This window comes from Gobio gobio, assembly GCF_949357685.1.
Source record: "Gobio gobio genome assembly, chromosome: 23".
Classification (NCBI taxonomy): Eukaryota; Metazoa; Chordata; class Actinopteri; order Cypriniformes; family Gobionidae; genus Gobio; species Gobio gobio.
This window is the reverse complement of record NC_137119.1, coordinates 42,324,291-42,336,650: the sequence shown is the minus strand read 5'-3', so window position 1 is coordinate 42,336,650 and position 12,360 is coordinate 42,324,291. Positions and strand designations below refer to the sequence as shown.

The window sequence follows — 12,360 nt, the reverse complement described above, 5'->3', positions numbered from 1 at the left end:
ATAAGAATCTACTTGGATGAGAATTATCACAAACTAATAAATAAAATCTGGATGCATAACTTTTATGAGAACTTGGTTTTATACATCTTTGTATTACAGTAATAATCAACAGAAATAATCGCATAATGTGGAGGGAAAATGTGCTAATAAAATCAATGCTTCTAATGATATATATATATAATAAAAATATAATTTCTCATTTTTTTCTTTGTGTTTTGGGGTAAAATATGAGCGAGTCCTTCACTCCAGACATCCAAACACATGTTGCATTATATCAAGAGAAACTCGACAGAAAAACAAACACTTTTTATGGTCTTTTTCTTCTCTTTTTCAACGAACTCTCAGCACCACACACACACACACGCACACGCACACGCACACACACACGGTTCTCAGGGCACTGGTATGTTTCTCTCAGTCCTGTAATGCTGTGGGAAAGGCAGTCATGGACCCTTGATACCTGAGAAAGATTCCCGTACCAATCGCTCGCTCACATGACCTCCGAGATTTCCACATCCCCAAACAACCGTTCCACAGTCAGCAATCCAACCGCACGAAAAAAAACCCAAACCAAAGAAAAGAAAGAAAAAGAAACGAGTCCGCTTGTGTTTTTTTCCGTGTTCTTTAACACCCGTTAGTTCCGTAAAAGACACGTTTTCCGTGATTTCGAATAGCACACTTTCGGAAAGAGCGAGAGATGAACGGCGAGATCCCGCGAGGAGGTTGAGTCGCGAGTGTGTAACAGTCATGATCCTCGCGGGTTTGCAGCACTGTGGATGATCCCAGGATGAAGCCGTCATGATGGACGGAGCACAGCGGGAACACAAGAGGGAAATGTTGAGGTACTCAGCATTCATTTGTCGGCACCTGAATGCGCGTCGAGATGTCTCGGTTTTGTATTGGTAAAAATCTTCCGCGTTTGCTCTAATGATAAAAATACAGTAGAGAAGTGTGCTGGTAGTTACTGATCCGATCAGAAAAATAATAATAATAATAATAATAATAACAACAACAATAATAATAATAAAGTTAAAAAAATGTTAGGATAAAATAGCAGCTGCTTCGAATGTCGTTTGAGATTCACTGAGTTTGGAAAGACGAGGGTTGTTGAGTCAGATGCTGGACTCTTTGGCCGGCAGGTCCAGGTTGGAGAGCGAGGTCAGAGCGGAGAGCAGGTCAGAGGGAGAGGAGCCGGCCAACCTGCGGACCTGAGAGAGACGCTCCTCCACACAACCAGCGGAGAGACGAGCCTCAGCGTCATGATCCCAGCACTCCTCGATCGTCTCACACATCTGAGCCAGACCCTGCAGACACACAACACACACTTCATCAACACACACTCCTCGATCGTCTCACACATCTGAGCCAGACCCTGCAGAAACACAACACACACACACACACACACTACATCAACATCACTGAAACACACAACACACACACACACACACACACACACTCCTCGATCGTCTCACACATCTGAGCCAGACCCTGTAACACACAACACACACTACATCAAGACACACACACACACACACACACTCCTCGATCGTCTCACACATCTGAGCCAGACCCTGCAGATACACAACACACACTTCATCAAAACACACTCCTCGATCGTCTCACACATCTGAGCCAGACCCTGCAGAAACACAACACACACACACACACACACTACATCAACATCACTGAAACACACAACACACACACACACACACACACACACACTCCTCGATCGTCTCACACATCTGAGCCAGACCCTGTAACACACAACACACACTACATCAAGACACACACACACACACACACACTCCTCGATCGTCTCACACATCTGAGCCAGACCCTGCAGATACACAACACACACTACATCAAGACACACACACACACACACTCCTCGATCGTCTCGCACATCTGAGCCAGACCCTACAGACACAACATACACTTCATCAACACAGCACTATAATCACAGAAACACACACAGTCACTCACTCAATCACTCGCTCTCACACACACACACACACAGATACACACACAGAAATACACACACACAGAAATACACACACAGTCACTCACTCACCCACCCACTCACTCAATCACTCGCTCTCTCACACACACACACACACACAGAAATACACACGCACACACACACACACAGAAATACACACGCACACACACACACACACAAAAGCAAACAGAAACACACAGAGACACAAGCACACACACACACACTGATGAACACACACACACTGATGAACACACACACACACACACACACACACACACACTCACCGAATGCTTCATCCAGCAGTCCTTAAACACCGGCCTCATCTTCTTATGCACCACCACATCCTGAAGATCCTCCAGCGACGGATGCTGGCCGATCTCCTCCTCAAACGGCAGCATGTACTCGTCTACAGGACCTGAAGGAGCACAGCACACACATCACGTAAGCCGCTGGAACAGCAATGTGTGCGAGAGAGAGTGGGCGGAGCTTAGAGGCTCAGAACCGACTCAGATTGGTCAGGAATGATGGAGACACTTTTTGACCAATGATTTTATATTCATGAGTTCAGCGGGTCATTCTACTTCTCAAAGCTTGATTTAGTGTCTCTAGTATAAATATGTCAATACTGAGGAGGAGGAAAGTGTGTGTGTGTGTGTGTCTCACCGTCAGAGGCTTTGCAGCGTGACACCAGCTCCCACAGCACCAGCCCCATGGCGTACATGTCTATCCTCAGAAAGGCGTCCCTCTGGAAGTTAATGGCGCCCTCCAGCACCTCCGGGGCCATGTACCTCCGCGTGCCCACCTGACACACACACACACACACACACAGAAATTGTGCTATTTTTGTTCTGATTGGTCAGACGTCTGTTTTAGGGCTGTCACTTTACGTTCGAAAATCGATTGCACAATCCAACCAACACAAGTTTCGAAAACGAAAATAGGGAATCGATTTTAACCAAATATGTACACTATTATTTTGAACGAATTAAACGAATAAAAAAGTTATTAACAGGTATTAGTAATATGTTTTTAAAACTTGCATGAGGTCATATTGTGACAATGCTGTGTGCGTAGAAAAGAATGAGCGTTATTTCCTCCAGAATGGAGCAGCTTTCTCATTCCTCTCAGCGCCGCTCGCTCAATGCTGGATCAAATATAGGTCTATCTGAAATAAACGCTATAGGCCTGCCCCAGCTAAAGCTTTTCTCCTAGTAGGGTAGTTGTTCATTTAAGCCGTTGTTCACGCGGAGCCAGCGCCTCAGTCATTGTATGCTATATTTTCTTATTATTTATTAAATCAATGCAATATTAGTCGATAAAACAATTGATTAAAATGAAGAAACAATTTATATAAAACGAAATCACTTTAAAGAAATGCTTTCAGTGCTCAAAATCATTTCTGACCCCCATATTTCCCATCTTAAGTGTCCTGTTCAATTGTAGCTAATACTCAAGGTATCCTAAATTATTTATATTTAACATATAAAACTAAATCTGTGTTTTAATGCTACAACTAGTAGGCTACAGTAGCGGTTCATGAGTGGAGCTCCGCACATGCTCTGGTGAGGATTCCATTGTTAAGCTTTATTTTCAACCTCTTTTCATGGGCTACAATTTTTTTGTTGTTGTTGTGGAATTTATAATGGTAAACACAGCCATGTTAAAGCCTGTAGCTAATGTTTTTCTTTGACGTTATGGCAGTCCACTCTGCTTAAAGGGTTAGTTCACCCAAAAATTAAAATTCTGTCATTAATGACTGAGCCTCATGTCGTTGGACACCCGTAAGACCTCCGTTCATCTTCAGACACAAATGAAGATATTTTAGTGTAAATCTGATGCTCTGAAAGGCCTCCATTGGCTCAACTTTACACTCTCAAGACCCTTAAAAGACACTAAAGACTAAAGTTACAAAGTCCATCTCACTACAGCGGTTCTACAATAACTTTATGGAGTGATGAGAATAGTTTTTGTGCGCAAAAAAACCCCTAAATAACGACTTCCATAGAGATGACGATTTCAAAACACGGCATCATGAAGCTTCGAAGCGTTATGAATCAGTGAGTCGATTCAGCAGTTTGAATCGCCAAATTTCAGCAGTTTGGCGGTTTGACACGCGATCCGAATCATGAATCGACTCACTGATTCATAACGCTTCAAACCGCTGAATCGACTCACTGATTCATAACGCTTCAAACCGCTGAATCGACTCACTGATTCATAACGCTTCAAACCGCTGAATCGACTCACTGATTCATAACGCTTCGAAGCTTCATGAGGCCGTGTTTTGAAATCGTCATCACTATATAAGTCGTTATTTAGGGTTTTTTTGCGCACAAAAACTATTGTCACCGATTCATAAAGTTATTGTAGAGCCGCTGTAGTGAGATGGACTTTGTAACGACGTCTTTAGTGTCTTTTAAGGGTCTTGAGAGTGTAAAGTGCATTGAGCCAATGGAGGCCTTTCAGAGCATCAGATTTACACTAAAATATCTTCATTTGTGTCTGAAGATGAACGGAGGTCTGACGGGTGTCCAACGACATGAGGGGAAGTCATTAATGACAGAATTTACATTTTTGGGTGAACTAACCCTTTAATATTTTTTTTCCCAGAATGTTGCACTCCTGTTTGTCATTGTGCACAAAATAAATCATCAGAAATATTGCTGACTTGTGCGTCTCACTTTACTTTCATCCTATGCCTGTTAGTTGTCCGTGGATTGGCGTAGGCTATGTTTAGCGTTGAAAATGAAAACGTCATTTAAAATCGATTTTAGAATCTATTCAATGAACACTTGTGTCTCAAAAATCGAACAGGATTTTTTTTACAAAAGTGACAGCCCTAGTCTGACCCATAAGCGTCTCACCTGCCCGTGTGTGTCTCCCGGTGGCTTCCCCGGCTCAAACCGAACCGCTAACCCAAAGTCCCCAACTACAGCTGTGAGGTCGGTCTTCAGCATCACATTTTTACTCTTGAAGTCTCTGTGGAAGATTATTTGGGGTTAAAGGGTTAGTTCACTTTTAAATAAACTTTTGCTGATAGTTTCCTCACCCCCATGTCATCCAAGATGTCCATGTCTTTCTTTCTGCAGTCGAAAACAAATTAAGGTTTTTGAAGAAAACAGGGTTTTTCTCCATATAATGGACTTCAATGGGACCCAAACGGTTCAAATGACAGTTTCAGTGCAGCTTCAAAGGGCTTTAAACGACACCAGATGATGAATAAGGGTCTGATCTAGCCAAACCATCAGTTTCTGAGAGAAACTCAGCAGTATTTATGATATTATTTTACCTCTTATCAGACGAACGTGATCATCTCTGAGCTCCGCCATAACTTACAGAGAGTAAGGTCAAATTTAATTGTGGTCATAGATATATACGTAGATGCCTCATTAGCAACTGCACGGATCATTAGAATGAGGCATCTACTAACGATATGTCTATGACCACAATCTATTTTGACCTCACTTTCCGGAAGTTATGGCTGAGCTCAGAGATGATCACGCTCGACTGATAAGAGGTAAAATAATATCATAAATACTGCTGGGTTTCTCTCAGAAACTGATGGTTTGTCTAGAGAAGACCCTTATTCATCATCTGGTGTCGTTTAAAGCTGCACTGAAACTGTCATTTGAACCGTTTGGAGCCCATTGAAGTCCATTATATGGAGAAAAACCCTGGACTGTTTTCATCCAAAACCTTCATTTCTTTTCGACTGCAGAAAGAAAGACATGGACATCTTGGATGACATGGGGGTGAGGAAATTATCAGCAAACGTTTATTTAATGAGTTATTTCAGTGACTTCACAACAGCAGGAAGTGCATCTCACCGGTGGGCAATCGCAGGTTTAGGCCCTTCCCCTTTCAGCCGAGGCACGTCCTCATGAAGGTAGGACAGACCGCAGGCCATGGTCTCCGCGATGTGGCACAGATCGCTCCAGCTCAAGGCGTTCCCCTTCAGATAGTCCGTCAGCGAACCCTGCCAATCACAGTCAACACTGAACACGTGCACCAATCACAGAGAGTGCTGGACTCAACATGGCAAGGATAGGGCTGGGCAATAAAACGATAACGATATGTATCGCGATAATCGATATCAATAAAAAATACGTTCAATAATTTTTTTTTCTTCGTCGGAAGAAACCAGAGGTCGCGAAGCAAGTTTGGTTGCATGAATAAAGGGACTCGCTCTCTGGTAACCTAGCAACGTAGGCTAACAGCCAATCAGGTAACAGTATCACGTTTGGTTGCGCAATATCGTTGTCTCATGTTGGATTCTTCAGTAACAGAACCGGCGTGGAAAATGAGCGCCACAGCGAGCGAGGGAATTGACCTATCGGTAAGCCCCGCCCCCCTTAGTTACTGTTGCTAACTCGGACAAACAAACGGAGTTGCTGTATCTTACAATGACAGCTGTCAGTGTGAAAACCTTATCCCGAGATGTTTTTGGACACAGATTGTAGCGTATACCCCGTCCGAATGATGGCCAAACTTTACTGATGGTTTATCAAGTTTATTATGTCATTTTTCACTCCAAAAAATCATCGTAAGAGCTGAACAAACAAAGCATAAGAAGTGCGCATTAACGTCTCATTCACAAACTCTCTCTCTCCGTTGCATTACCATTAACACACACAGCAAATTACACAAAAACACTCACAGTAAAACAAACATATACACAGACCGTATGCCTTTTCGGGGGTGCAGTTAATAACTGCTAAACTTTGTATCTGCAAAACATCTCCGATAAACAGCATGCGAGCTCTTCCTTTCACTAACGTTACCCGTCCCGTAGGCTATAATACCCATCAAAATAGGAGTCCTCCTTAGTAGGACAGATAATGTAGACCTTAAACATATCTAAAATTAAATTAATTTACATATAACCAGTTTAATATGGAGATGCACTGAAATGTAGACCTTCGTGTTTTTGACCTGCAGTGTCACATGACGTGAGAACAGTTCGTTATTTCGGTTTGTATGTTAGCAGGGACTTTAATCGTAACTTAACGAGAGTATGACAAACAGAAAATCCTCTCAGGAAAATCCTCTCAGGATCCCTGGAGTCAGTGTTACAGTACCTCAGGCACGACATTTGAGCATTTTTGTAGCATAAACACCATCAAACCGATGAGAGCTTCGGATTTTCCAGTGTTTCTCTATGGCGCTGAAACCTAAAGATGTCCGAGTTCCGGTCCCAGCGCAACTGATACTCAACTGCCATTGGCTCATCGGCGTTCGAGGGGAGGGGCTTACCGATAGGTCAATTGTAGATAAAACAGGAAAACAAGTCGGCTCGCCAGTATGGCAGTTTTTGGGATCTTGGATTTTAATATCGTCATAATAAAATGCAAGAACGTTGTCCCAACCAAGACTCGTAACTTCGTACTTGTTTAACCAGCCTTGTTTATGCTTTCGTCTGTCTCCGCTGACAGCGCCTCGTTCGCTTGGGGACGTGTTTATACTCGAAGCGCTCGCCGCTCTGCTATTCTTCACGGCAAAAAATGCTTTTCTTACTTAGTATTTTTGTCTTGTTTCCGGTCCAAATATCTAAAAAATCTTACATTAAGAAGCATTTACAAGACAAGCAAACGTTTTTGTCTTGTTTTGGGGGAAAATAACTCAAAATTAAGGGAGTTTTTGCTTAAAATAAGCAAAATAATCTGCCAATGGGGTAAGCAAAATAATCTTAACTCAAACAGAAAACAAGATTATTTCGCTTACCCCATTGGCAGATTATTTTGCTTATTTTAAGCAAAAACTCCCTTAATTTTGAGTTATTTTCCCCCAAAACAAGACAAAAACTTTGGCTTGTCTAGTAAATGCTTCTTAATGTAAGATTTTTTAGATATTTGGACTGAAAACAAGACAAAAATACTAAGTAAGAAAAGTATTTTTTACAGTGTTGACTTTGGTTGAATCCGAAATCGCCCCTAAACCCTCAATCACTATTCCCTACTTTAGTCCACTAATACAGTTGTGAATACAGAGTGAATTCGGACAGCCGTTGTTCATCAGCTGTACACTCGTTATTGCGGTGCATTGTGGGATAGAATGAGTGCACTCAATAACGTCCACTATGGTTTTGGACTCCACTACAAATGGCTGCTCCCTCAAATAGTGCCCTATGTAGGGTATAGGGGGCGATTTCGGATTCCGCATTGAAACTACACGGAGAGGTGATGTTACTCTGCATCAGTGCCTTATGACAAAGCATCTAAACGCTACAGTTACAGGGAAATAATGTAGCCACTGCACCCTAATGTTAAGAGATAACTGCTAAGTGTTCATTGTGATTTTAGACTTGTGTTTATATTTTAATTATTTGAGAGTTTTCCGTGGTTGTGTTGACATTTCTGCCTTTATAACTGAGGGGATTATAATCAGAGGAAGGTTACGTTTAAAATAAAAATGTTTAAATGTAAAATAGTCATAAAAATATCAATAATTATCGATTTCGACCGATATGAAACACTTATATCGTGATACAGTTTCAGCCATATCGCCCAGCCCTAAGCTCAGATGATGCGCTTTTCACTCTGCGTGTATGTTTGTTTAAAGCCTCATGACCTTTGACCCCTCACCCTCTCATGAAACTCAGTAATCAGCCAGAACTCAGTCTCCAGGTTGCTTCCGCGTTTCTCCGCGGCGATGTAGCGCAGGAGGTTATCGTGCTTCATGCCAGCCGTAGAGAAGATATCCCGCTCATTCTGCCAGGACAGCTTATCCTGTCGACCCACAGAATACACACATCACACACACCGATATTAAACACTCCTAATGTTGTGCTCCTACAACAGGTTTACATGCATCCAAGGTCGAAAAACACTTTCATTTGCTTATAATATCCTTTGAGGCATCAGCTCTTTTCTCATTGGGTCTGAAACAGTTCAGTAAAGGATTCAGTCTCTCTAAACCCCGCCTTTCTGAGAGTCCGCTCTGCTCTGATTGGTCGGATGGCCGTAAACACTGGCTTTGTGAAACTTTAGCTGTTTCTACACCTAGTGAGCAAGCTTGGGTCAATATTGTCTACAAAACCTAAAAGCAAAACCTGAATAGGGACAATCTTCACAGCTACATATTTATAAATAAATAAATACATTATTTTAAACTTTTTTCATTAAAAATAAATAACCACAAAAAATAAAACCATTAAGATATTTTTTTTATAAAATGAAAAAATAAACGTAATAAAAAAATACATTAAATTGTTAAATAAATGCATTACCATATCAATTGATAAATGAATAAACAAATAAATAAAAATGTAAAATAAATAAATAAACATAAATTCATAAAAAATTATAAATAAATTCATAAACTCTAAAAACAAATAATAAATAAATGCATATGTTTTAATTTTTAATGAACACATTTAAATATAATTAAAATATTTATTAAATGTTATTTATTTGTTTATTTTAATGCATTTATTTATTATTATTTGTTTTTAGAATTTATTTATAACTTTAATGTAAAAATTATTCAAATAAAAAACAATTAATAAAATGAAAAAAATAATAAACTTCATAAAAATTAAAAATACATTAAATTATTAAATGCATTAAAATAGAAAAGTAAACAAATAAATCAAATATAAAATTAATTAATAAATAATTAATACAAAATAAAGAATAAAAAAGTTATATATATTTTTTAAATTATAAATAAATTCATACATTCTAAAAACAAACAATAAATGCATTAAAATGAACAAATAAATAAATGCACTGAAATAAATAGACTGCTCAGCATTAACAGGACTGTTTGAAACGCTAGTGCGCTAGCTTGCATCTATAGTCAAGTCAAGTCAACTTTATTTATATAGCGCTTTTAACAATGCAGATTGTTTCAAAGCAGCTTTACAGTGTTAAACAGGAAAATAATGCGGCATAATTTTATTCAGCCGTATAGCCATTCTGGAGAAAACGCTGATGTCATCAGTTCATTTCAACTATCATACAGTGACAGTGTGGGCTTTAGATCAATAATTTAGTTTAAATGGTTAATTTAGTTTATTAATTAGATTTATTTCAATGATTAGTTGAAAATGTAGTGTCTCACGCCAAGCCAGAGGCGACAGTGGCTATACAGTCTATATAGCAGCAAACAAAATCAATCTGAACCTGAATGGGGAAAATCTTCACGGCCACATATTCGTTCATCATCTGGGCTTTCCAGACGCATCCGAAGCGTCCTCGAGCTTTAATCTCCAGCAGCTGCAGAGGCTTCAGTCCCACCAGCGGAGAAGGAGGAGACAGACCCGCGTCCTGCATCACATGACACAAGAGCACCAATCACAGCACTGCTTCACACACACACACACACCAGTGTTTCCCCTACAATGTATTCACAGCGCCGCCGCTGGATTTTCAGCGCCGCTGCAAAATCTTCACATGATCAGTAATATCACGACATTCACTTACACACTGTAAAAGAGAGCGAGAGATTGACGATTGCCAGAGAACTAAACAAAAATGTAGTCTGCTTACACTTTAGGGCTGTGATATTAATCTTATTTTCGCTTTATTTTTATTTCCCCCAAGGATTATGAAAAGAAGATATGAGGTAAAACTATTATAAACTATACCCGCGTTCCGTCTAGCGCAACTTCCTTCCCTTCACAGCGCGCGCTGTCATTTCTCCCCAAACATGCATTAAACGTCAGATTCAGCACAATCCGTGATTGGTGTCAAATGCTCTCTCCACTATGGCTAAATTGCAGGACTTGTTTGATAAAATTAAAAGCACAATAATCCACGCAATAGACGCCGTTTCCAAGTTCAAGGCGGGGGTATGTGTGTGTGTGTGTGTGTGTGCGCGCGCGCGCGCACGCTGCGAAACGGACCGACTTGCGCGACTAAACCATCAAATACACAATAAATAGCCTATATCTCAAAATGACCGGCATGGAGAGTATTCACTTAAACACAAATTTATCTTAAATGGGCGTAAATAGTTGGGAGAAATCAATGGGAGAATGATATGGTTAGATCTCCATTTTGGTCTTAAAGGGGCAGCATCTAATAAACCTGCTGACGATTGAGCCATTAATGTGAATCAAACAACAAAAGGCAAAGAGAAAATTACTTGCAGCTCTTGTATGTTATGTGATGCTCTTTTCTTTTTTTTATTCTTTGATTAATAAAAAGTTACAAAGAACATTGTGTAATAATATTTCACAATATTTTAGGTTACTGTTTTTTTCTGTATTTTTGATTAAATAAATGCAGGCTTGATAAGCATAAGATACTTTTAGCAAAAACATAAAATAGTATCCAAACTTTACACACACACACAAAACTTTTTTTTATTTTTTACATTTGAGCCCCTGCCCCTTAGGAACTTCTGCACATCCCTGGAGGTTAGTGAAGTAAAATAGGCTATGTAAGCTTTCTGTATGATCTGAATTTCTGCATTTAAACTAATGAAAAGTTTCATTTGGATTTTAATGTTCAAAATGTCCATTTCTATCCACAAAACTTGCCAGAAGTCATGGTTTAAGATGTTATTTTAAAAAAAATTATTCCGGAGGTGCATATGCCCCCAGACCCCCCCACGCACGACTTGGTAACAACCTCCGGCACGTAACAGCACCGCTGCTGGAAAAATGTATAGGGGAAACACTGCACACACATCAGCCAATGCACCACTGGGCGGCGCCAGAGAACAGGAAGAGTGATGAGAGTGGACCGACCTCGTTGATGTCCACGTGCCCATAGGGCGGCTTGCGGTGGCGGTACATCCAGAAGGCCAGAAGCAGAGCCATGGAGAGCATGGAGACGGGCAGCAGAGAATACACCAGCACATTCAGCAGAGATGGGGTCGGCGGAGGAGGCTCGATGACTGAGGGAGAGAGATGACTTTTCAACCTCTTAATTACAAACACTTCTAAAACACAATTACATTAGACAAAACATGCATTCCTACATATGCATAAGTACACTGAAAAAACAGGAAAACACATGTTGTCCAATTTACTTAATCGCATTATTTGTGATCTACGCAACAAATTTGTGTTTCTCTTCTAAACATGATTTCATTGCTTTCGATTAATGTAATTCTCTAAAATGTGCAATCTACTAGATTAAACTATTTTGGGGTGAATGTGAACCAATTAAGTACTCGAAAAAGATTTTTGCTGAAACTGTAGCTCCCAGAATGCTTTGCTTGGGACTTGACGACTAGAGTAAAATTGTTGAAATTAAGTGTTATTTTATGTGTTTTTGGGCAAAATGAGAAAAGGGGGAGAATTTATATTGTTTATTAGTGTTTAATGTTTAATTATGTTGGAATTATTCGAACCATTTAAACTACACTGGGTTACCATCGTGGAGAAGAGCGGAGCGATTGCTAATGCT

At 40.2% G+C, this 12,360-nt stretch overlaps 1 protein-coding gene across 1 annotated transcript in view; it reads right to left on the bottom strand.

The window, feature by feature from the left end:
* Positions 1-217: 217 nt before the first annotated feature.
* acvr2ba (activin A receptor type 2Ba) overlaps positions 218-12,360 on the bottom strand; it is a 74,380-nt gene continuing 62,237 nt past the window's right edge. The window contains exons 4-11 of the mRNA XM_079806381.1: positions 11,697-11,845; positions 10,126-10,269; positions 8,584-8,727; positions 5,830-5,978; positions 4,867-4,981; positions 2,666-2,804; positions 2,287-2,417; positions 218-1,304 (exon numbers count right to left, since the gene is read on the bottom strand). Coding sequence (XP_079662507.1) covers positions 1,113-1,304; positions 2,287-2,417; positions 2,666-2,804; positions 4,867-4,981; positions 5,830-5,978; positions 8,584-8,727; positions 10,126-10,269; positions 11,697-11,845 — 1,163 coding nt within the window. The 3' untranslated portion in view covers positions 218-1,112. The remainder of the gene's footprint in view (positions 1,305-2,286; positions 2,418-2,665; positions 2,805-4,866; positions 4,982-5,829; positions 5,979-8,583; positions 8,728-10,125; positions 10,270-11,696; positions 11,846-12,360) is intronic.